This window comes from Plectropomus leopardus, chromosome 22 (genome assembly GCF_026936395.1).
Source record: "Plectropomus leopardus strain MGB_pleo_1.0 chromosome 22, ASM2693639v1, whole genome shotgun sequence".
Lineage (NCBI taxonomy): Eukaryota > Metazoa > Chordata > Actinopteri > Perciformes > Serranidae > Plectropomus > Plectropomus leopardus.
Genome location: NC_142197.1, coordinates 10,531,255 through 10,558,330, shown reverse-complemented (window position 1 = coordinate 10,558,330; position 27,076 = coordinate 10,531,255). Strand labels below are relative to the sequence as shown.

The following is a 27,076-nucleotide window of genomic DNA, read 5'->3' as shown; positions in this document are numbered from 1 at the left end:
GCCCAGAATTCTGTAGCCCTGTTAGTCCAAGTAATCTAGTTCATCTAGTTGGACCAACTGCCCTGTTTGTAATGCATATGCCTGTTATGTTTGCAATGCATGTGTCTGTAAACACATACATCACAAATACATTACATTTGTTAATGACTCTGTGGTGAATGTGAGGTTGTAGGCCCAGGAACCAATTGCGTATTGTTTGGAAAATATCATGTTTTGGCTTAAAACATCAATGTTTGGTACATAAAATTGCTGGAAAAGCAGAGACAGGTTGGTGAAAAACACCCAGGTGCAGTGGCTCAAATGCCCCTGAGAAACACTGCAAAAGGTGAGTAAAAACACCTAGCATCCGTGGCTCAAATGCAGATGGGAAAACCATTAAGGGTTGGTTTATGGCTCAAATTCCATCAGGAAACACCACAAAGGGTTGCTAAAAAAAAAAAAAAAACGGGATCGATGGCTCAAAAGCTGACAGGAAACTCTGTAAACTGTTGGTGAAAAAAACTGAGGGTTTGTGGCTCGAATGCCCTTGAGAAATGCCACAAAAAGTGGGTAAAAAAAACTGGGATCTATGGCTCAAATTCCACTGGCAAATATTATGAAGTATCATTAAAAAATACCCAGGTCCCTGACTTAAATTCAGCCAGGAAACACTGCAAAGACCAACCCAGGATCAATTGCTCAAACAGTGCCAGAAAGACACAAAAAGTGGATAAAAACTCCCAAAATCTGTGGCTTAAAAGCTACTGAAAAACACAGAGGGTTGGTAAAAACAACCAGGGTTGGTGACTCAAACACTGCTGGGAAACTAAAACTAACTGCAGGGAGTGTGTATTTTTGTATAACGGGCTGTCAGAGAAATGGGCTCTTGGTCCAATGGAATATTTTTCGGAGTAATGGGGCTTTGGAATTTTGGGCCATCAGATCAATGGCATGACACTGTATTATTTCCTATACTGCTGAAGTCTGGTAAAACCTTCGCTCTTCACTCAGTAGAGTCGTCTGTGGTCGGTTGAAAATAGATCTTCAATAACCAACATCCTCTTCTAACAACTAAATCATTCCCCACTCAACTGCACCCTTTAATTGCCCTAAAAAGTCTTTCAACCTCTCCTGATTTATTGATTTCCCAACAATTCCAGCTTACATTGACGCTCTATGGTCGAGGAATATTGGCAGGGCACTACCCTGACTAATACAGCCCTTAAAATGTGCTGTCTTTGTGCTTTTGTGGTGTTTTCAAAGTATATTATTGATTTGTACATACACTTTAAGTAAGAACAGTGCTTATAATGAAGCATAAAATAGACACCTACAGCTCTTATGGGTATCTGTGAATTTGCTCTTTGGATAAAGTTAAAAAAATACCTAAATTCTAGACATTTCCTGGATGTCTCTCATGGTGCAAACTTTGATTTCTGGTGGGAGCAGTACAGGTGTAACTAATTACATTAACGATGGCCCTGCCACATTCAAGTGTTCCTGTAAGCTACATGTTCAACACCAGGAAGAGCTAATTAAGGTTAGGAGTCACACCTGGGTTTAACAGACAAGACTGCTACAACAAAAGATCTGCTTCTACATGTCCCTCTACCACACACTAGAAGACTTTAAAAGTACTAAAGTCTGACACCCTTTCACATCTTAAGACAATAGCTATAGTTACATGCACACCAATATTCCCCTATTATTCCGAATATGACTATTGTGCCTCCTCAGAGACCCCCTCCATATTTACTGTCTACCCAGTTTGCTGCTTCTTGTTTGGTGCTGGAAAGAGCACAGCTATTCTTCACTATAAACATGAGACAAGATGAAAAACTCACAATAATATTAGACGTTTTCGATTTTGTCAGAACAGCAAAATGATTAAAAAAATACTTTATGGCTGCTTTCCACCAAACAATCATGACCACTGGAGGGCACAGCAACTGAGATAAAAATCCCATTATTTTATTCCAACAATGAAAATTTGTCTGACAGTGAAATCTCTTCAAAAGTTCTATGGTGTCAGGCTTCCATAAATAGAAACAAAAATTCTGTCACAGCCAAATTGCCTTTTGTAACAAAGTTTTCTTATATGCATGCCCATTTAAACTATGGCTAATGCTAGCACAAAGTCTGGGGGAGAAAAAAGAGAGTATCAAATCGCATATTGCCCTGGACTTAAATCCAAATGCAGTTAGCCGAAATGGCTAATCCAGAGGGGTGCTTTCTGTATTTACTTTGTCTTCTTCTAATTTCCCTGTTTTCAGCTTTCCTGCTGTCTAACTTAAATTCCTGGGAACAGGTTTTGGCTATGATTGATTGGCCTCCATGTGATCTGTGTGTATCCATGGAGGACGGCTGGCATAATCCCCTGCCAACTGTCAAATCTAACATCCCGCTCGCTCCAAGCCTTTGAACCGTCCACATATCTCCTCCACTTTGGATCCTCATTTGGAAATTCAGCGTCAATTTCTGTGGCTTTCCCCTCTCCTGCTTTTTATTCACTTTCACTTTATTATCCACTTCTTGAACTAACCCCTCTCTCATTCTCTCCATTTCTCTCTTTCCGCACATAAACATACAGTATTACGCTCCCAAGCCCTCATCTTTTAACGGTGCCATTCATTATTAGCTCTCGTTTTTATTAATCCCAGAAGTGTGTGGTCTGCCTGTTGACACTGTAGCGTGCATGGTGTTTAAAACATGTCTGAAGAAACAGCGGGATACGGCTGACTTCATACGCGCAGTGTTTAAAGCTGCTGTGGACTGACGCAAGACAGCGGGGGTTCAATCTTCCGGACTTTTCTAGTTAAAGTCAAGTCCAATTTAAACTGCCTCTAACTCTTTCCAGCATACTGGGTCAATCATGCATGGGATTTCCACCACTTTGTTTGAGAAACTGGAATCAAAATCAAAATGTTGAAATCTATTTTTAGTATGACCTGCCAACCTTAAAATTTAAAAGATCATTCAAATATTAAAACGTTATTTTTCTTGCTTTAGATTTGAGTTGGGAGCTTTATCACCCCACTGTGGAGCGATTCATTCTCAGCGACGTGTGCATGGAAAGGCCTTCAAAGTTCTGGACGCACTGCGTTTGCACAATGCACATCCAGCGGCGCTCATATTTGATGCATTACCAGTGACATGCTAAATTGTGATGGAAGCTACAACGAGGCATGCATCCAGTGCTTTTTCCAGCTCTCTAATGTGTACTGGATTCTGCTGACTTGGCGCGACTCGCCCAAGTCATCAGAAAGCAGCACTGGTTGGCATTGAGAGGGCTGACTTTGATAGAGTGACCTAATTACCCCGTAGTTCTCTCCGTGAAGGCGCTGCTGCTGCTGGCACAAAGACCTGTAATGAGACGGGTCACAGGTTGACGTTTGCTTGCTGTCCACCAGGACAGCTGATAAAAGCCGAAAGGTGCCAGTGGTGCTAACGTGACATTAAAAGCACTTCCTGTTTGTGATATAGTGACAGCATTCTTAATCAAATTTGTCGGTTTTGTTTCAGCTACTTGAAAGAATTAATTTGTGCTATTTGAGATAATTATGAACATCTTAAATGCATGTTCCAAATACCAAAACACAATGGACCTCATGCAAGAACCACTTGCAAAGATTCATTTTTAATTGCCCTCTCCAAATGATTAAAAGGCCTATTAACACTTGTTACTGCAAATGTCTTGTATCTGGATAAAATCTACATACAAATTTGATGCCACATATGTGTCCCAGTTGACTGGACCACAAATCTGATTGGTGTCTGGTAATTACTAACACTTCTCTGGAACAGCATGTGCAGAGCTTTGACAGAGCAGCAGAGATGGTTTACGGGGCTCCCAGAGAGCTGCAGAGACGTGCTGCACGCCTCTTGAAAAATGTGACTGTGCCAGGCACCGCAGACGCCGCAGAATTTTGATTGGACATCAGATCCGAGAGGTAGGATTTACGGACGAAGTATGTCTCATCCCACACAAAAAACAAAAAAAAACAAAAAAACAAAACAAGCATAGACCAGTTACTTTGCAGAGCAAATTAGAATATATTGTCACTTGTATGATCCCTCTTATATAATGATAATCCCTCTTATAAAAATGACAAATGAATCACATTTCCTGGAAGCAGATCGCTGAAGAGTAATGTTGGAGAGTGCATGTGAAAATGGAAGTTTCTGAGAGACAAATTTGATGGATGTTGAAAGTGCCAATGATTTTTACCGTTTGCTAACGTACAATGACACAAGGTTTAATTTTTTTTTTGTGTCATGCCTCTTAATTTGGGTCATTTGTTTGCTTCCATTTCTCTTCTCATGCGCTGAGATGAACTGCAAAAAAGAGTGATTTCACTTTCCAATGGGCTCCACTGGCTCTGAAGCCACTGCAACATGCTGAATTGGGCCTCCCAAAAATCTGACAAGGGCCAACTAGTGTCAGCTGTGCAGGTTGACACACTGCAAAAGCAGATGCTCACTGACGGCTGACCATTGTCAGGACTTTTATATAGTACTGTCCTGGCTTCTCCCGTTCATCCAGTGTAGGGAAATGACATTTTTGGAGCTACAGTGGAGGTAAGTTGTGCAAATTTCAATAGCGAGTTTTGCCAGAGGGCAGTGATAATGTACCTAAAGCTGTTTGGTGACTGACGAAGAAGCCGGACTTTACCATTTTTTGTCACTCTTATCAGTTTAGCAATAGCAGCTAGCTACCTAACAACTTTCTGAAGACTACCACATGGATCAATCCCACTAACAGACAATGCCAAGTCGAATGGAACAATTTAAAATAAGTTTGTGCAGTTAAAATGGTTTTCTGAATCTGATTTATTCTGTAAAAGATACGTTTAGGATAAGAAAATGTTTTACCAGAAACTTCTGAACATGCCCGTCTTTCGGCTTTCCAGTGACACATGAATGAAGGCTAAGTACAGAGGATGAAGCACGACATGCAACAGAGGGCATCATTTCACAGCCGAATGCTTCTGATACAAGATAATTGACACAACATCCTTCAAGTCGTCAGCTGGTTACACTGAACTTAATTTGCGTGCCTGCAGCGCTCATTGAGACAAATGAGGAGGAGGAGTCCGGAAACACTTTAACAACACAATAAAATCCCTCTATTGTCCGTATGCCTCAAGTGAAATTCTATCTTTAATTTCACAGGTGCACAAGTAAAAGTTTCAGAAGGTGTTGAGGATTAGGGAGAGCACCATCTAATCCAGCCTTATTTTTGTATTTGATTTCACACCTTTTGATTTAAAGCTTTAAACGCAAGGTATAATCACTGACGTCTTTGTTATTCAGTCAAGTAAATGCTTACAATTCTTTGCTCAACATTTAAACAAACACCGTTTAATGAAATCCATCTTGCCAAAGTTTCACAGTTCACCTCAGGCTTAGCAGGGAGATCAGAGCCTCCCCATACAGCAACAAAAGCAAACAATTTCCCCGGACCCCGTCTAAAGCCTGGAGTCTCATTCATCAACCTGTTTGTTTTAGCCACTGACAAACTGAGAGTGGAAAAGAACAAAGACATCATGCTCTTATGATCCCAGCGTGTAAGACTCATTCTGCCTTCTCAATAGGCTGCAGCGCTAACATCGCACCTTCCTTTGTCTCCATCTATCACTTTGTAACTCTCCCTCCGTCCTACCTCGTCTCATTTCAAATCCCATCTCAGTCTGATTAGGGAGTTAATAGGATGAGAAATGGAGTGCCGGCCGAGGCGCATCTGTCTCCTCTGCTACACTGCGGCTGATTTGCATTTCCTTATTGTCTGTGGCTGCTGTGAGGCAGCGGTCAGATCATGTGATGTGGAGGATTTTTCAATCTTTTTTTCGCTACACTGTGGATGTCATTTTTTAAATGAATAGAAAAAAGCTGCATTGTTCTCTGTGTTTGCAGCCATCTACCATTCAATTCTGAATGTGAAGCCAAGTCGTCCATTCCCAAGTGCTTTTAGGGCACAGTATAGGTGAGAAAGACCAAAGACAGATAAAAGAAAGGAAGTGAGAGCATAGTTTCCCTATCCTTCTTTCTTGATATCTCTTGTGTTCCCGAGACTCCTGGCTCATAATCGAGGAAACGATTGCCCCCGTAGCTGGTGACCGTCACACAACGAGCTTCCCCACCAAGATAACCGTGACCAGGGCAATAGAGGAGGGCAATGCCAGAGTGATAAACGAGCCAGATGTGCTGGAGGTGGCGGCGCAGTGCTGGAGGAGGTTGGCACCAGGACCTTGACAGGCTGGCACAAAGACACTGGCCTGTGCTATTGTGTCTGGGCGGCTGATGATATCCCAGCTCTCCTTTGTGATAAACGCACAGGGAAAAGGGATTTTTCATAGCGGCTTCTGACAAGCACCAAGGGTGATGAAATCTTTCAGACTGTGATGCAACAGACTAGTACGAGTGGTTCTGGATGTCTTTCAGGTTGTGGCTTCATCTCCAAAGCTCTGTGTCTACTGTCTTTGTTTGAACAGGGGCAGACAATAATACAATACAATCCCAACAAATACATCATTATGAAGTTTGAAAATTCTCAGTAAATTGGATTTTTTTGTCTCAATGTTTCTTTGTTTTTCATCATTTTAGGCTGGGATGGTGTCAGAGGAGTGGGTGATTCAAACAGTGTAACTTCTTCAACTCCAATGACTCAACTTTGGGTCAATCAGTGCAGGCTCATGCTGAGTTGCCAAAGCTTTACTCAAACCCAAAAACTTTTCTAGGCAACAATCCAAGATGTCATATATGCATATAAAAAAAGTTGGCCACCGAATCAGAATTTACAGCTAGTATTCCTCCTCAGGCCATTGAGGGTGGCAGATTAAAAATATTCATAAGGAAAATGGATAATTTCAATGGATAGTTCAGATGGGTTATTTATCCAAAGACAGTGTAATATATACAGTGGATGTCAGTTGGCACGCCCCCAGTTTGGAGAAGCAAACAGGAGTGGAAGCTAGCCAATATACTGTTGTGGAGGGATCAGCACTAAAATGTATTTTAGCCACCTAAAATCAGCGTTCACTATATGTAGAATATTTTCACTCCTTAACTTGCTGTCAGTCAGCAATTTCCACAGTGAACAGAAGCCAGACTCTATTGAGAAAAACAGTGATTTAATATTGCTGAACACAGGAGCTGCTGGTTCACCACTGCCTCCATCAGTTTGCTAGTCAGGTCCTTCAGGATGTTGTGATGTTGCGATTGCAACAATTAACGCAAATTCAGATCAGCACCTCCAGCATTTACCAAAATTACAGTTTTTGTCAGTGGGTTCTGGAAATTTGACCAGATTTTGCTATTTAGGGCTTCCCCCATTGGAACAGGTTGTCTAACAAAAATAGTGAAGTGGTGGCAATTCCCTCAATATAGGGTAGTTATAAAATGTCTTTGAGTGTTTTAGGTAGGCCTTTTCTTAGGTGGCTAAAAAGTGTTTTGTTGCTGCCCCCCGTCCACAGCAGTACATACATATTCTCTAAATTGGTGGCGTGCAGACTGACATTTCTGTAGGTGATTAAGTGACTATGAATAAGTAGTACACCATACAACCCAACTTAAAAAAAACTGAACTATCCCTTTCAGAGGTGGAAAATAAGTCCAGGGTTTTTTTTTGTACTCTACATTCTCTCTCTTGCTTGTCTCTGGACTGCGTTCAAGATTAATATTTGTCTGCTTCATCATCTGCAATAGCGTTACATATTTTCTTCATGCTGCGTAGCTACGCTAACAAGATTTAGCAGCTTTTTAAAACTGATCAGGTACAATTTGAAAGACAGGTGTTGTGCTGTATCTGTGCTGAGATCTAGCAGTCGTGACAGCACACACACACACACACACACACACACACACACACACACACACACACACACACACACACACACACACACACACACACACACACACACACACACACGTGAGTCACTCCTGCCAAGCACTGAAAAGAAAAAACATCATAACTCCCCCTCTCTGATCTCTCTGCGCCGCTCACCGCAGGGCTTCTAATAACAGTTGTGGGTTATCATTCTGCCAGGGGCGACTACTGCAGAAGCTGCCTCACAGGTACGGTAAAGCCTTACACTCTCCAAGGTAGAACATGATTTCACTCGGAGGCTGGCTGTGTAAATAAGACGGGCACGCACAAGTTTGTAACGGGCTGCAGTTTGTATGCGCCAGAAAGTTCCATAGGACATTTGTGATGTATTATACAAGGTGACATCACGGCCCTTGCAACAAACAGAGGTATTTATAGATGCTTCCTCATGAAGAAACAACTATAAAAAGATCTCCACCACAGAGAGCCAGACTGTCCTTGCTCGGTAAACCCAAGGGGACTTTTTATTACGCTAGTTATGCATTTTACGAGGGCCATCATGTTGGCTAAGGAGCAGTTACCCTAATCAAATGTAGAGTGCCTGAGAGTGGAGCTTTTCCAGTCAAACACTGATCCCCATAATCAGATGAGTCACTGCATTGAGGTTGTACTCCTCAGAGAACTTGAGTTTGAAGGGGAAAAAGGAGTCCTGCAGTTGTTTTTTTTTTATCCTGCAGAGGAGGAATAGTGTGTGTACGTATGTTTGGAGAGCTGACTCCACAAGTAGAACAAATCATTAACCAGAGTAGGCATGTTATTGTTTTTCTGCACATACCTTTTGTCACTTTGAATTGGGAAAAAAAAACAACTCACCCTGAAAATAGCTTTTCCTGTGCAACTGCTCTCTTTCCCGAAACGCACAAACATACATAATGAGGCCGAGATCCTAATCTAAATTTCCTTGCATTAATGTGTATCTATTTACTGCAGCAAACTGAAGCTGCGAGGAAGTGGAAAACTTCCCCTGTGCATATAGTTTCTTCCTGTTTAGCCGATGACAAATGAGAATAGCTTACTTTTCATGCACCAACTGCACGGTTTGCACCGGCAAACAGCTTTCCTAATTACACCCCTAATGAAAAGCAAACAGCATGCGCACACACAAAACTTAATCCACCATACAGGAACCATTAACAGCTGGCTACATGAGGTATGCCTCTGAGGGAAGGAAGAGGAAACCGGTAGAGACGCCAAGAGCCTGTAAAGGCACCGGTCCCTGTGGCATGTTTTAACCCTTTGAAACCTGGATCTACATCACTTTTCTTGTGCTGCATTCAGACGCCTTTCACAAGCTATTTAACCCTTTGAAACAAATTGGTTTGATTTATTTCAAAAACTGCGAGAGAAAAGGCAACAAGCAACCTGGCAAGAAAAGCCCCATGAACTGCAAGAAACTAGTACATTTTATAAATTATTTGTATACTCAGCAAGTCAAAAATGTCCATTATACTACATTAAGAAATGTTACATATTTAAGATTATATTACAAAATTGTTACTGAGAACGTAAATTAAACGCAAGTAAATTACCTTGTATTGTTTTACTGTCCGTTTTTCCTGCTAATTTTCTGAAACAGTAAATTTCTTTGTATTTTTTTACTTTCAGTTTTTCTGATACTTTTCAGGTAAATTTCTTTATAATAATAATTTTATGCAAATTTGAAGGTCATTTCTTCTTACGTTGCTCGCTGTCTTCTTCACATCTTTTTGAAAGAAATAAAACCAGTTTGCTCATGGTTATAAAGGGTTAATTTACCTTTCCCAGCAGGAGGAGAAGCACCTGGCGAAACCGGAGTCTCTGGAACACAAAGAGGTCGTACACAGCTGACACGGCCAGTACTGTCACCCCCTGCTCCTTCCAAAGCATACTGGCTGCTGCGCACCACAAGCTGCCGAGCATCCATCCCCAGCACCGGGTCACTGAGCCGCCACCACATCGCCTGGTCTGAAAAGTCCCTCGTTGGTCCCTACGAAGTCCACAGTGTCTCATGTAGCAGAGAAGAGACAGCAAGAAAAACAACGCAGCACCTACGTCTGCCCTGCCAACCACACCAGCGACAGCTTCAGTGTGTATTGGATGAGAAGCGAAAAGAAGGCCAGCCAGCAGGGTCCACAGTCCTCCACCAAGAAGCGAGCGACTGAAGGCTGTGAAGAGGGCAGTGACCAGCCCGTGCAACACCACGTTCAGCAGGTGGTAGCCCCAGGGACGCAGGCCGTGTAGGGTGTAGTTGAGGCGGAAGGAGAGGGTGCAGAGGGGGCGGTAGGACTTGTGGCTGCCGCTGTGAGTGAGCAGGGTGCCCCAGAAGTCATCATACAGGATGTTGGTCCACGGAGTCTCAGGAAGAAGGTCCTGGTTGGTCTTGATGGCTCGGCTAAAATGAGTAGAAAACATTAATTATTAAGAAGTCGTGTGATCAGCAGCTTTAAGTTTAATAACAAAACACAACAGAAAAATGCTGCAATGTTGGGGTTGCAACCAATCCCTGTGAATGCTGAGCAACCTTGCAATTTTATCAAATCACTACAAATTTTCTGCAAATTTGACCAATCACACCAAACTCACAACCAAGATGCAGCCATGTATAACACAAAAGTCTCACATTTACCAACAAAAATTGCTCTTAAAGACCGTGCAATACAAACCCTGATGCTCTCCATGAAAGCAGGGGAAAAATGTTTTGCAACACATGCACAATGTTGTGATGGAACACAAACATCAATTAACTAACACTTTGCTATCCCAAAATACATCTCGAGAAAGGCTGAAAGGCCTAGATAACAAACAAGACAAATAATCATGAGAGAGGCTGATACACCCACATCTATTGTGTCAATAAGAATCACGATGTGTAAATATGCAGAGTTAGAGCTAATGTTGCACCAAAAACTCAGAACAGTGAGATTTTATTCCCACTGGAACAATTTCACTTTGATATTAATGATTTTTTTTTTAGCATCACAACTATTTGTGCAATTTTCACCTGCTACCATGATTTCATCGCAAAACTAGAATTTTGTGATTTTGAGTTTGTGCCATATGTGAAGAAATTCCCTCAGGTTTTTTTGAGAATTAGATGCACAAGGTCACAATGAGCTTGATATTTGACCTTTAAACACCACTTCATCCTTTAGTCCAATTTTGAAGAAATTACTGCAAGCCACTGCTGTCTGCATGAGAAAAAAAAATGAAACCCATATTACATTTTTTTTAGAAAAACCGCTGTGAAATCAGGCATTTTAGGCTCCAACAACCCCCCCAAAAAATCCAGCAAAAAGTAAAGGACTAATTAAATAATAAAAACTAAGCATTTTAACATCTGATACTGAATAACAAATTCTTTTAAAGAGACTTGAACACTTCTAAATCTTATGAACTAAATGTCCTCATATGTAATAACACGTTTCCCACATTGCTGATGTTCCAGTCATCAAGAAAATTTAATAGACAAATGCAATGAGGACACCAAATGTAATAAACAGGCTGCAGAGTGTGTGATTAAATAGACATGTGTGCCCTGTTGCTCTCTCTCTCACACTCACAGCATGTACATATGTCACAGGTACCACACACACACCACACACACACACACACACACACACACACACACACACACACACACACACACACACACACACACACACACACACACACACACACAGGTGGTTTCACACCCCCGAGGCTGCAGTGGATTCTCATAATTAGCGGATCATTACTGGGGACACGAGCTGCATTCGTGTTCACTCATAGACTGCAACAAATGAGGTTCACCGCAGGGATTAACGGTGATGAATGGCAGCTACAACAAGGAGGCAAATGGGAGATTCCCCTGCAAGACATAAGTGTTATTTCAAAAGAGAAAAAAAAAAATGAAAAATAATACTGTAAATTCTTTTTTCCTCAAGCTATATGGACTGCTGGAAAAACAGGGATGTTACTAACAAAAAAAAAGAAAAAATGTATTTTTTAATGTATGAATTCATAGGCTTCACAATCACATTGACAAAAAATAAACTTGATGCAAAAAGGCTTTTTAAAAGAGGTCTCATAAAAACTACACTCAGCTGTGGTGGATACCACCTAACGAGCACCACGCTGACTCAAGTATTGGAGCAAACAAAGGAAATTTAATTTGAAATCACCAAGTGAGATTATTCATTATAACAGAAAACATTAAAACGTTTTTTTCACTAGGTTGCAATATTGTTTTTGCACTCTGCAACATGAAAACAGATGGGTATGTGAGAATGAATGTAAGTCTCTCTCTACATTTTAGCCTCTCGTCCACATGCAATTTTGGGTCACTGAAACTTAGATTTTTTTAAAAATGACTTTTAACGTGTCGATTTTTCAAATCTCCAGTAACTGTGTATCTGTAACAGAGTGAAAGGATGATATCATCTCCTCAATTTCGCGCATGCCCATTGTTACTTTGCGTAATTGGCATGTGCAGGAAGCAGTCACAACAATGGCGAAATACCGACTTGTTTATGATCTGTTAGCACTGCTTAGTCTAATGACTACTTTACACTTAAGCCCCATGTCCACCACAGCAATTTTCCAAGCTTAAAACACAAAACACTCCTCGGGGGAATTGCCGAGCTGGGAGCGCTTGAAAGTGCTCTGAAGGCACAGCTTATTTTCAGCTGAGATGTTTTGGTTGCATGTCGTTGCCATGATACAGAATACCCATGGAAGTAAAAATGGCGATGCAGGGTAGACAACTTGCTCTGGATAAAAGGGAGGCTAAAGCACGTAGGGAGAGAGTACAGATCTGCTGGGCTATGTGGGTTCATGACAGGAAACAAAAAATAACAGTATACAGTATATTATCAAATCTCTCCTCCAATGTTGCTGTTCTGCACTTGTATATGTAAGATGCGAGGGATGGTCTCAGTGGTATTTTCCCTCCTCCATTGTGACTGAACAGCTTGGTAAAAATAGACAGCAATAAACACTGTGTTTTACGCAAAACTGACCATTTTTTAATCTCGACACTCAGCAATAAAATACCTAATGTTCAGCGCTCAGCACCGCATTGATCCTCAGCACCTTGTCATGATGCTGAGGTTTGTAACCTGGCGTAGATACACAGTACCCCCAATTAAAACAACTACAACAAAAAACAGCTGGCATCAGATAAAATGCTTTCGTGGATACACCCCTAAAACTTGGTAGTGCTGCACCACTTCACAGAAAATCAAAAGCATCTGCTGCACCCAGTTTTTTTTGGTCCACCTCAGTATTCTGAGTTAAAAGTCAGACATAAACAACAGTCTTGTAGTCGATGAGGAGTGGAAGGAAAACTTCCGTGGGTCTAGATTATCACTCTTTACTTCGAGTGACCTCCTTCTTGCTTATATCGAAGTGGAATCAATGGTAATACCATCTCCAGAAAGTGTTTTAGAAAAAGTAACATTAGCCTGTACACTTTACTACCTTTACAAGGAGGGGAGACTGCAGAAGACTGCCAATACCAGTGAGCATTTGTGCATTTTAGTCTGTGAGTTATTTTTGGCAACAAATCTTAATACAACTTCATGTGATACCTAACAAGTAAGCACCCAATGTATGACATGATGTACTTACGGTAGGGATGCGTGGGTTAGGTTTTGACAAGTAACGTTTTGTAAGTTAGGTTAAGAAAAGAGAAACATGGTTACGATGAATCATAAAATAACAAAGTTCACTACTAAATGGAACATAAACATTGGTTTCCTGTGTAAAGTCCTGTGTTTGTTTGACTAATGCGTCACCGCAAGTCCTTATATCACGTCCACCTTTACTCCTGTTACCCGACTGCTGTTTACGTGGGTTATATATGAATTCTAGTGCATTACTTTTCATAGATATACATACGAACAGTGCATGAGAACCGCCTGATATTTTAAAACAAAGGTCATGTTGACAGATTTTTTTTCCTAAACGGATAAGATAATATCCCTTAAAAAAATATCTATATATGTGTAGACAGGGTCATAAACTTTGTGTTTCCAAGATTCGATCACACTCACTTAACGGCAATCTTCTTTTCTCAGGGCTTGATAGTGATCAGCGCTGTTTCTGTGCTTGTGCATGGTGCACCAGGGAGGAAAAAGGACAGCGACAGGGGGGCCAGCCGAGGACTTCCTTTGTCTAGAGATTGTAACTTAGTGCTGAACACATAAAGAAGAGGGAGGGCGAGATTGAGCTGCGCCAGTCTGTACTCAGCATGAGAGCAGGCAAGGTAAAAGAGAAAGACTGACAATGGGGGGCAGCAGATGAATCTGTTGTCAAAGCGAGAATTGCTCAATGTGTTAATCCTAATTGAAATGTTTTTTCCTTCAACAGCCCTGTCGTCGCGTGAAGTGTAGTAAATTCCTCAATTTCCCAGGATTGTTCTCTGTCAGAGGAAGGCAAGTGTGTTTCTCAGGCTCTGAGTTACAGAATTCTCCCTTGTCCAAAATTTCTATGGACTCAATGCATTACATCATCCAGTTTACAAACCTCTTTTGTTTTTACAGTATTTCCACAGTGAGCTATTATTTATAAAACATTTTACAGTCCCAGTACAGTGCGGAGAATGATATGATGGCAGCAGGACTTGGGATATAAGAGCTATAAACATATATTGAAATGCAATGATTTGACTATTGAAAGTTTTATTAATGCAGGATTTACATGAATGTCCTAAGAGAGTACTGCAGTCTACCGTTACAGCCACTCTATCTTCGAAAAACACATAAAAGATTTTGATTCATTACTAAAAAAGAATAAATGTCAACCAAAATCTGCAATCCATGTTTTTCCACTTCTGCATTCCCCTCAGTCAATAACAACACACTGTTAAATCCAAACACGGCTAGATTCACCCTCACCCTGCTCCCCTGTGTCCCCTGGCACGCCTTGGATCTCAATACTCTCTGGTGATAAATAATTTAAATATTCAAATCAGCGCCAGCCACTCATCTCCCTCCCTGCTCCTGCCCGACCCTGGAGGATGAAAAGAAAGCCATGAGGGTTTGGAAAGGGGTTGAAAGTCCCAGTTTGTGCCTGTAAGGGGTAAAGAATAAATAGCTTCATGCAAGGTGTCCGGCTTTGTGTTTTGCAAGTGTGTGCACATGTGTGTGTGACAGCCGAGCCTGTGCTGACGGCTTCATTGAGACCTGTCGCTGCAGCAGCGCAGATAGAGTGGTCTCCCGTAGTGATTGCTCTTACAGAGGGGGTTCTTTTGTATTCAGCCACCGTATGTGGGGCAGGCAGGCAGGCTGCGGGGCACTCTATTCACAATCCTCAAAGTACAGGACGAGGTTTGGTCCTTTCAATTTGCTTCTCTTTTTTTGTGGGGGGTGGTAAGATCGAAAGGATTTCCATCTAAGGCTGAAAGGAGACATTTTTTTTAAGGGTCCATTTGTAATAGGGTGAGGTCTTCTTTCACCTGTCCACTGCTTTTAGTGAAGAGAAAATTGGCTGTCTTTCAGTGTTTGGGTATGTGTCTTTTCAATATGGAAATGAGGCACTCCACCTCCTCCTAAACAGTGATCTCACCACTACTGATTCTCTTTTTCATGCACTGTGGTGGCTTGCAGACACACACTAGGCCTCTTTTGGGGACAATGCAAAAATTTTACATGGAAATATGCAAAAAAAAGGGACATTTTTTTTTCCACTGATGAAGTGAATTTAAGTAAAAGCCATTACTCATTATTACAGTACATTAGTCCCAAGGGTAGAGGTGTGGACAAATATAGGAAGAGGGTTTTTTGTTGAAGATGACTCCATGATTTAGTATGGGTGGAGTGGAAATCACTGCATCTCCCAAAATACAACAAAGGTGGAGCAGAAACTAGCAGCAGATATTCCATCCCTTTGTGCAGCAGCTATAAAAAGCACCCGCTTCAAATATTAGCCCATTAAATGGCTGTTAGCGGTCGTCATCTGGAGCAATTATTTGAGGTAGTATGGCCCCCCTCTACCTACTATATTTATGTTTATTGTTAGGCTGTGGTAATTATGTGCAAAAGAGGAAGTCAGGTGATGTAGCGTTAAAGTCCATTTAGAGAGGTAGTCAGGGTGGACTATATATAAAGACACTGTGTCACCATTTTCTCCCACTGAGCAAAACTGAAGGCAAAATACCTCTGATATGGCCACTGTGATATTGCCCTCACGATTTACAGTTATTGGGAGCCTAAGTCTACGCAGTAGAAACCTCTGCATTATTAAATACCCACCCACACACCCGTCCGACCAATCGCTAGCACACTGATTGGCACACAGCTGTCAATCATGATGTCAGAACCCATAAAGCATCAAATTAAACTAATTATACACAAATATATCAGAAAAATATACACTTTAACAGACATCAGCCAATAAGAACTACCTAAAATGACGTAGGAAAGCTTTGACGTGAGTTTTTAGTTTTGCCCATGTCCCATGTCCAATCCACTAACATGAAATTATGTTTGCATGGAGTGTTTCTCATCTAAATAAGTTGTATGCATCCAAGAGATCAAACAAATATGTTGAGTGTATTTTCTTTCTCATAAAAGATTTGGAAAGGCAGATTTTATTAATTAAAATTGAATCTAAATTGTGCATTTTTTACATCAATTGCTTGCTAGTATTCTTTACTGCCTTTGCTCATCAGATTGCTGTTTCTCTGCGCATTACCACCACCGAATGTCAAACAGTGAGAAAAAACGCAACTGGGAATGTGTGTTGCATTGCCTATGCTCTTGTAAATGTATAACTATAATATATAGCGCTGCTAGTGGTCAAATCAAACCTGATAAGTTTTTTCCGAGTGCATGTAGACCCATTTATATATGAACATAAAGCAATACGGGTTTTTCTAAGCAGCTATTTCTAACCAATATACATATTTATTAAGGAAATTCAATCAGACTGCATCCTATAAAAGAGTATAAAGAGTTTTGTGATTGCATCCTTGTAAAGTTCAGTTTACAGATTTCAGATGACAAACACAGTCTGCATAACTCTCTCTCCCACTCTGTGGTCTGACTCAATAAACCTACCTTTAGTTTCATGTTTTCGTGCCCTCTTAAAAGAACAGCAATATTAACTGCATTGCAAAACAACGCACTTGAGTCTGTTTTTAAATATTTGGGCTCTCATCCAGCCTGTCTGTCTGCAGCGTGCGTACGAGCCGGCCCGCTCCGCTCCAATAAACATCTGCAGTATAAACGGTCATCACTTAACGTAATCAGGACTGGCTGAATTATAACCTTTTGTAGCAGAGTGCATCCTCCTGCTCCCTGACGGCAGTAATGAGATGGATTAGCCAATCATCATAAAAACAGCGCTGGTAATGGATACTGGGCTGGACATTTTTTAATGGATATCATCACCTCTTTGTTCTTTTTCCCTTTTTCTTTTCCGTTTGTGAACATTACGTCTTTATTTCGAGCCACCCACTTCCCCACGGCCATCCGTTCTGTTATCTTGATTTCAAGTATTCATGAATTTAATTTCATCCATCTTATTCCCCTGACTTGTCACCATTACCTTCTTCCTTTCTGTTACTTTATCCTTTTCATCTCTCAGCTCTCCCTTAATAATGTAACTCATCTAAACTGGTCTGCCACTAAGCCCTTTTCAGTGCCCGTTGTCTGGCCAACATCTATTAAATTTCCATCTCCTTACTGAGCAATCTGAGTGCTAATTAAGCACACAGTCAGAGAGCTGCGGCAGACAGGCCTATTCACACAATGCTAATCTTGAGCTGGCGCACCGCTGAAGTAAACACACCACTGATGCTGCCGGCTTTGTGCAGGAGTTACAGGAACGTAGATGATTAAGTCTCTGGGAGAAGAGAAATCCGCCGTACTGACGGCACAAAACAAATCCACAGCAGCACAGTGGAAAATGTGTTGAGGTGGAGCCATTTAAGAGCAGTATGATTACGGAGCTGCCACCTTTATAAACAAATTAAATCTGCCTGGATCACCATGTAATTACACCCATTTTGGTCTTAAATAGTAAAGAGAAACAGGAGTCACAGAGGACTTCTCAAAAATAGAGTTAAAGGGCCATACACCTTAAATGCAATACCGGCAGTCTAATTCCAGGAGGGTATTTTACTATTCGAATCTTACAAATTAGCACCCCTACCAGTAAGGCTACATTTAGAAAAAAAACATGGTCCCAAGACCTTCTTCAGACATGTCAGATGTCTGAAGAAGGTCTTGGGCCCGAAAACGTCCCACGTGGAGGTAATATATGTTCATGGGAGCATCATCTAGTGTGCAGACTTTATTTTTGTATTTTTGTGTCTACTTTTTTTCTGTCCAGTACCTAGTATTTAACTGCTTTTGGATGTGCCCGCTGCTAGCCTTTTTTCCACCATTATAAGACATTTTCTAGACCAAAAAAAGGCAATACAAACCAATACAGAAACATCATGTAGAATAAATCAGTCAAGTCATAAATCAGAGTGCGTGTACGAAAGCATCAATAACGCGTCTAATGACTTGTCCTGATTAAGTCAACAACAAATGTTTGATCATTTACTGACATGGATTTTCACATCAAGTTTTTTGACCTCTCAAAATGATTTGCATTTGAATAAGAGACTCTCATCGCATACATTATCAATTATTGATTTCAATGTCATGGTTTAGATTCTGTCTCACCAGCACTAGCGGGGGGGTGGGGCAAGGGGCAGTGAGCTGGGGAGAGTGTATGTATGGGTGGGTGTCAGGGTCCAGATCACCTCAGTGTTAATCCAGTTCTAACAGGATTAGAAAGTGATCATAGAGTGCATAGAGTTTCTGAGACATGCACGGAGGTCCGGGGTCAACGACTAATCTGATTTAAAGGTTGTGCGCTCGAGGCTCCACACTCATACATGTATGACACAACATGTAATCTATATGAAGCAGCGTCCTAATTCTATGAGGAGTTGGAAGGAAAACAATGTTCATGCCTTTGTTCCCAGCCAACGCCACAGCTGGTTGAGGATAAAAATCCCATAAATTTCAGCTCAATGGTCACTGCAGTGGGGCGCGTATTGTTCTGCACCACATGAGGCAACCGAGCACGTGGAGATGGTGATCTGATCTTTTTTTTTTTTTTAAATCCTAGAAGTACCAAGCCATCCATCACAGTGCAGGGTTGAATGATCATGCGTAAAGCCGTTACGCTCGCTGGCTGGCCCTGAGTGATTCATTCATTGGCTGATTATCAGCTGCTATAATCCTGCCAGTATGTGGCTGCAGCACGATGGAAGGCAATGAGGAGACTGTGATGAAGATGAAAGAGTAAGATGAGCTCTGGCTTTATGATTTAATGTCCTCATCAATATTCATCCTACAGTGTTGCCACATATTTTCATGGACAAAATTTCAAAACGGTTCCATGACTTCAAGGAGCCATGATGATTAAAAAAATAAATAAACTTGCCCAACTTGCCTGGTGTTTTGAAACATATCAGATTCAAGAGCTATCATTTCAGTTAGCATACATGAAAAGAGAGACGGTACGTGGGGAGAAAATGTTGAAACGTAGCTGATGGTAAACAATGTGACACACATAAACAGCTATGGAGAAAGTATTTAGGTATTATTTTCGTTATGTCAAGGTCATCCACCGAAGATTACTGCAAATATTTCATTACAGTCAACAAAATTTCATGACTTTTCCAAAACTTTCAATGACTTTTCTAAATCCATGACTTTTACAGGCCTGGAGGATGTGACTGTGAAATTCCATGACTTTTTCCAGCTTTCCATGACTGTGGGAACCCTTTTCCTACATTATAAAGAAACTTTTGGTATTTAAAGGTACACCTACAGACTGTAAAAATAAGGGATGTAGCTGTTGATTTGTAGCCCCTTGTTTTGAAGCCTTGTGTTTAGCTTTCCGCCATTGACATTTTGGTTGTTTTTGGAGCCAGAAGTAATCATATTTGGGCATGAGGCAGGCGCTATGGAGGAGTGAGGGGAGGTTCTGACTGAGAAGCTGTGGACGCTATCGACAGACAGCCTGTCACTTTAAGTGAAACTGCCCTTTATTGTGCTTTACTTTAAGTCTTCATAAAACATAAACAAGTGAGTTATAAAATTCAACCCCCATACAGTTGTCAAAATGGGGAAATTAGCCACTGAGACCAAAAAACGTTATTTGTACCATGCTGTAAACATGTTTATATCTACAATAAAGTTGGGCATTTTGACTGTTTGACTGGTCTCTAGAGCGAGCCTGAAGTGGTCATAAAAGGCACTGCAGTTTTGGATGCGCGCTGCTTAGAATCTAGCACCTGGTCTCTACCTTTTTATAAAGCAGCAACCTCACCTGAGTGTTGTGGGGGGACAAGCCCATACACATTTTGAACACCAAAAACAAAATACAGGCAGCAGGCAGAGTCTTTGCAAATTAATACACTGCCACACACTTCTATTGAGTCATAAGTGATGACTGTGAGGAATTCGTTCGGTATCAGTCTGTACGTCGTTTTTTAGTAAAATCCTGCACAGCGTATCTTAATTTTTTCTCCTCACAAAATACTGCGGACACAGACAGTACATAAAGACGTTAATGACATATTTCCTTATTTTCAATCAACTCTTTGTATCTGTTTAGTTTGTATATCTGCAGGCTGAAAGGGTCAGGAAGTGAGCATTAAGGGTGTGCTCAAACATCATACGTCAGCGACACCCCTGGCAGAACAATACCCCGATGGAGAAGTGGCACCACTGCTTTCCCACAGTCCGTCCCACGCCAAACTGGCATGAAAATGGGAGGAGAGGAAAAAACCATAAATGTCCAGATAGCATTCATAAAACTTCTGACATACTGCCAGTGGCCTAGTTGTGAAAGATTTATACTCAGCCCTGCAGAGGCTCTTCCCTTTCCCTGTGCCTAAAAAATTGACATTAATTTGACAGATTTTATGCCTCGCTCACATGCAATTATTTGTTTCTTTCCATCATTTGAAATGTGTGAACAGTGATAAACTGCTGCTGGATGGCGTTCAACATAGCTGGGCACTGATGATGTGAAAAAAAACAGGAGAAACTGGCAAGATTTTCATCTTTTTTCAAATATATATATTACTGAAAATAAACCTGAGACACAGAGGATGAAACGCACTTTGTATTCAAGGCACTAACCTACATTTTATCTCTCCTGCTCAGTTCACTGGATCTATCTTTTCATTGATTAAAAATAGCCCATCCTGCAGCTCCCAGCGTTTTTCCCAAGAGTGCAGAATAACCAGCCAGAAGTTTGTTGGAATGAAAAGGCCGGTTAAATGATTTATTTTTAACTCTTCACACAGAGACTAGTGCGAAAACTACACAAAGCAGTCTATTTTAGATGTCTGCAGCTAACACAGCAAAGGTTAAAGGGATAGTTCAGATTTTTCTGAAGTGGGGTTATACGGGGTACTTATCCATAGACAGTCTACTATTATATTATTTCAGAATGCACGTAACGTTTAGAGAAGCAGCTCCCCTAACGTCAATAACTGGCCAGCTAAGTAATAAGTATTCACAAATTTCATTGCGGTGATCAAAAGAATGCAGTTCTGTGTAGTTACCCCTCATCACTAAAGTCCAGCTGTTTTAGCTTCATCATCAAGCCCAACAGTCAACTCATACCTGATTAAGATATAGTCTCCACTACATCCTCAGCCTGTCTGAGCAGCCAATCAGGACAAACAGATTTCTTCCGGGCTCTCTCGGCTTCAAAGAGCCTGAAACGGTCTAAGCTCAGCGTCAGGAAGTTGGCCGTCTCTCTTCTGTCAGGCCAAGGACTCGCTTTCATGTCCCCTGTGATGCCGGTTTCCTGATCAGCAGGACAACAAACTCCAAATAGGGTCAACTCATTGTGCTTCCAAGTGAATGAAATAGACAATGAATTGAAAACATATACTGATTGATAAATAAATAGTATGATGCACGTTTTTATTTTCAAGTATCAAATATAATAACATCCACTAGTTCTGTTCATAGCGTATGAGTTTGAAAAGCACTGACTGAGAGCCAGTTGGAGGCCAGACCGATCAGTAACTGGAATGCTGACTCACATCTCTGAACCTACTGTTGATGTAAAACTAAGGCATGGTTTAATGCTTTGAATACTTTTTGGAAATTGGACAACATTGCTTGAATGACTGCCATTTTTTTCAGTTTTAAAATCTGAAGCAAAATCCCAAGTACAGCACAGCCATTTGCATGTTCATGCTGTTAAGGTACCACAAGAGTTTGCGCTTCACCAAAGGAGAACACAAATATCTGTTGATTGGTTAAAATCTGAGTTGCAGACTAATATTATTATATACCCATTGATGACCGGTCCTAACCTAATATCTAACTACAGGAAGGATGGAAATTTGGTTCTTAACTGGTTCCAGTTAAGAACCAAACCCACTGCTGAGGGTTAGGGTCAAAGCCCCTTTTACACTGCCTGCTCAAGGCGGTAACATTGCACCATTATCCCACCTCACCATCCAGTATGAAAGTTACGATCGCTGAATTGGGAGACAGAGTTGTCTCACCTTTAAACCCACAACTGAGGTAGTAACAGAGCCAAAAAGGCATCTGTGTAAAAGCAACAACTATCTATTTGGGAAACAATGAGATTCAGGAGGACCTTACCCTCCAAGCAGAGGACAAGATCACCTGGAATATAACAGGGACAGTAAATTATTGTTACTGTCAAGTTACGCCATTATTATTCTTTAGAAAGGGCTGCAAACACATATATGTCACACTAGAGGCCTGACTCTGCTGTGAGCAGGCGAGATGACTACAGCCAGCTCCACTCACCCATCAGCTCCCTCACCTGTGTGGGCCTGCTTCTTTTCCCACTCAGACAAACTGTTAAAGAATCATTAAGTAAAGCAATAAAGAATAAAGAATGGCACTGGTATCAATAATACCTTAATCCCTAAACCTCAATATGCAGAACAACATTTGCTCTCTTGTTGTGCAAGGACACTTCACACATTTTGTGCAATATACCTACTTGCTTTCTTGCCAAAACTTTGATGTGAGAATGTTTATCACTTTCATGTCTGTCCATTAAGTATAAAACTACAGCCAGAAGGTGATTGGCTTATCTTGAAAAGGCTGGAAGCAGCTGCCATAGCTCTGTCCAAAGTTCACAAATAAGCTTTACAACAACAACAAAACACTAAACTTCACTCAGTACCACATTACAGCCTGTTTGCTTAATCCGCACACAAAGAGAAATGTAAAAACAAAAAGATAACTTTCCACCAAGAAATGCTTTACCCCTGCTACCAGTCTTTATGCTAAGATAAGCTAACCACAACCTGTCTATAAACGCACAGACATCAGAGTGCTATCTATGTTCTCACCGGACTCATTTACATTATTTTTTAACTTTCTGTGTAAATAAATAGCATATTTATCAATACTAAAAATAATCATTGCAGCGCCATTTCTAAATGTCTAATAAATGTCTAATAAAATTATATTTAACCTAGTTTAATAGTGTACTAGCGTGGCAACAAGTCCACTGTCGTTAGAGTACATGCTACATTTCTTAATACACCACATTTCTTTTGGGTCAAAATTATGAACCCAATCCACAAGAGTGCAACTCCTTCATCTTTATTCCGGCAGACTGATTGCAAAGGCTTTATCTCCATCCAAGTGATTGATTGATCACTTCCCATTAGCTGGTCACACAAAATGGAGGCGATCCAACAACTATGCCACCACTGCCACCTCAGCTAGAAAGGAGGCTGAGTCCACTGCAGCGTCCCCTGAGTGATGGTGTCAATAAAACGCGGTGATGAATCCTCTGCCGACACCAGGGGGAAGGCTATGGGAAATCAATGGCTAATAAAACTAAATGCCCCACTCTCCCCAGGGCATAAATATATCAGTGAGAGGAAAGCCTGGGCTGGGATTTGCGGGGGTCAAAACTCACGCTTCAAAAAAGCTGTGGAATTAATTGAGTTTTTATATGATGAACACCTAATGTACGACTGCAGATACAGGAGGTGTTTTTGTAACTGTTTGTCAGCGTACAACAGCTTGTGAAGGCTTCCAAGCAGACCTGCCACATGGTGTATTCATACTATAAAAAGGCAATGCGTGTGAGTGCAATCAAATTGAAAAACGCTTGAGACTGAGTTCAGCGCAGTTCAGCAGCAAGTAACGGTTTCACACCTCTGTGAAAACCCCAAAGACCACCAGCAATGTCTTTGGAAAAAGGTTTGATTCTGCCGCCTTATACATCCAGATAGGAGCGCTTAATGTGAAATTCATGGGAATTTAAAAAAAAAAAAAAAAGTCTCACCCAATAAATAAACCATATGCCTACAGTATGGTACAGTGCCCAGCGGCTTTTAAATGAGCCAACATCCAGGAGCACTGGATGCTGAGAGTTTTATAGGGTTTCTAAAGTCCTTGGCTTCCCCACACATCCAGCCCTTATCAGTGAAACAGTGGCCAACTCTAACACCCTGCATCCATCCACTGCCGGCATCCGACCAGAAAACAACCTTGAGTGTGTTACAAGAAAACAAATAAGCAGCCAATCAGTCTGTCCAAATTCTGCATCCAGTATGGTCTCGACAGTTGATTACAGTGTCTGACTGCGGACGGGTAATTAGGGTGGCCTCCCTGAGTCGCCTGCTTCCACAGCGATAAATGTGACGCTTGATTAAAAAGGGACTGAGTGCGGTTCTCTGACTTTGCCAAACAATACATAAATCACAGCTGTGTGCACACTGATGATATGATTTTAAATCCCAGACAGATGTTGCCATATCTCAATTTGCAACATTGTTGCATCTGCAGGAATTTATGCAAAATTATGCTATTTCGTTTGGGTCTGTATTTGCTGCTTTAACTATCTATCTATAACATGCAAAACTGAGCAACAGGGCTGTTACTATTCTTTCAAAATTCCAACCACCATTTAAATGGGGGGAAACTCAATATTCAATCTGTAATTAGCTGTTTAACTTCCTCTGAATAATGGAAACTCAATAGCTTACGCTACACTGACAGTAAATTACAATTTCCCTGGACTCAATCAGTGAAATTTTTGCATCTGTAAAATAGAGTGTCTATTTGCAGCCATTTGAGAACAGTCACACTGCAGCTATTTGGCTATTTACACACATCCCCACAACGTGTTTTTATGTATCCCACTGCGTGCTGACATTGGCTAGCACTTGTCACGTTGACATGTCGAGGCTGGAAGCGATAAGGATCAAAGGGTCATGGTTAGGGCTAGCACTAGCCAATCGGGGATATTTTCTGACATTAAAGTGGTACATTTACGAGAAAAAACTTACAAATGTACTGCCAAAATGTTAGGTGACGTAATACAAAGAACAACACAATCCACAGAGTAAGTTTAAAATGTGGTGGATGACATTCACACTGGAGTCTGTGTACATAAACTTACAGACCAGTTTATTATGATGTTGCTAGGATGCCTTCAGTGTACACCCATGTAAGCATCTGCCTTAATAAAGTGTGTTGCAGAATTATTAGGATACAGTAGTATAGGCTACATAATGCAAATTCTAATCTTTTGGAATTTGAGTTTTTAAATGTACTATATGGCCCACGGCTGTTTAAGAAATCTCTCTTTTGTTCATAAATGTACCTTTTTTAATCCCATCAAGGGATTTTTGAGCTCTCCATATGCTGCATGAATTTCACAATCAACAGATGTCATCTTGAGATGTTTAGATGTCATCTTGAGCTTTGGGAAACACTGATCTACATTTTCAACCATTTTTTTTTTTCAAAAAGCAAACATTTTACTGTCCAAGTATGGATGCTGTAACACCTTCAGTGGTTTGACTACTTGACTATCGTCAGCACATCATGATGCTTTTTTGTTTTTTTTTAAAGCACCAGGTAAAACTCCTATTCCCTTTTCCCTCGATTCATTTTACCTTCCACTTCTACAATCAATTCCACTGGCCTACTTCCAGAGAAGCTGTGGGTGTTGGCACAGTGACCTATAAAAACGTGTACCTCCAGCCACCAACGCTCATCAATATGGAAGCCCCCACTTCCACTCTTGAATTAAAATGGGGGGACTTGAACACCGGGGACAAATATTCTGCCCGGCATTGATTTTTTTTCTCTCTACTGGGAATAGATGCATGTTAATGGGTCCTGAAGAGCCAAGGCTCAGAGAGGGCGGCCACTGTTCTCGGCTCAATTTTTACCATATAATCTGCATTCACACGTGTTCAAATTTACTCGTACACTTGCAGAGCACCAGGTGTGGACACACTGCATCAACAACACCCCTCTCTGGAGTTTTGCACTACTGGAAGTATGGCAGACCTTGGAAAAGTCCAGCAATGTCTATTGTCCGTTGCCAAGGAATAAAGTTTCTTTTGCAGCAAAAAAATCTGTGTATCAGACCCTCAAAACTACTAGAACTTGAAGTACTGAACTCTGTTATCCCCTGACACTTGTCCTGCTATAAAGAAGCACACAGGAATAACTAGTAAAGAGTACATTTGCTGCAGGCTAATCAAATGTGGATATAAGGAGTCTATATTGTTGGCTACATGTTTGCTCCTCGGAGACAATACTTCTGTTCAAACTTCGACGTTCCTTTGAGAAACCGGATCATTTTTGATCCACTGCGGAGATTATAATGAGGAAAACTTTAATTGCTGATGACAAATCACGGAGCCAGCGGAGGATCTGACTACTGCAGCGCTGCCAAGGGAGCAGCTGGAGAAACAAAGCAGCATTCTGTTTCTGCTTGAAAGCCTTCTGTCTCTGATTAGAAAAAAAACACTTTAATGCTCCAGCAGAATTGGTTTGTAATCTGATCAGAAATTAAAAATGCAGTTATTTTAAGAATGTAGAGATTTTGTGCCTTTATGTTGTATGTGAAGAATGAGTAGAAAAAACATCCTGCACAGTCACATTCTGGTGCAGTGAAGCTCTTTTCTGCTTTGACAGCTTTCAGTGGTCAAATTCGCATGCAGCGTTTGTAATGGCCAAGTATGCTGCACTAACAGGCCGCTCAGCACTGTATCCAATCCAGAATAGGCGCTCCTTTCTTCTGCCGTGACCAGTTGTCACATTCCAGCTTTAGGCAGAGAGAAACGGTAGCTATAGAGGGGTACCGCAGGGGCCAGCCCAAACCAAATCTGTCTTCTTTTCAAGGATCCGTGCTAATTATCTAAGATCTTTTCAAATTCTGATCTGTGATCTGTTGAACACGGCTGGTACAACGAAACCATTT

General features: G+C 41.1%; 1 protein-coding gene across 1 annotated transcript in view; it reads right to left on the bottom strand.

Annotated features, from left to right (window-relative positions):
* tmtc2a (transmembrane O-mannosyltransferase targeting cadherins 2a) overlaps window positions 1-27,076 on the bottom strand; it is a 73,042-nt gene that overhangs the window by 29,364 nt on the left and 16,602 nt on the right. The window contains exon 2 of the mRNA XM_042511279.2: window positions 9,620-10,235. Within this exon, the coding sequence (XP_042367213.2) occupies window positions 9,620-10,235 (616 nt within the window). The remainder of the gene's footprint in view (window positions 1-9,619; window positions 10,236-27,076) is intronic.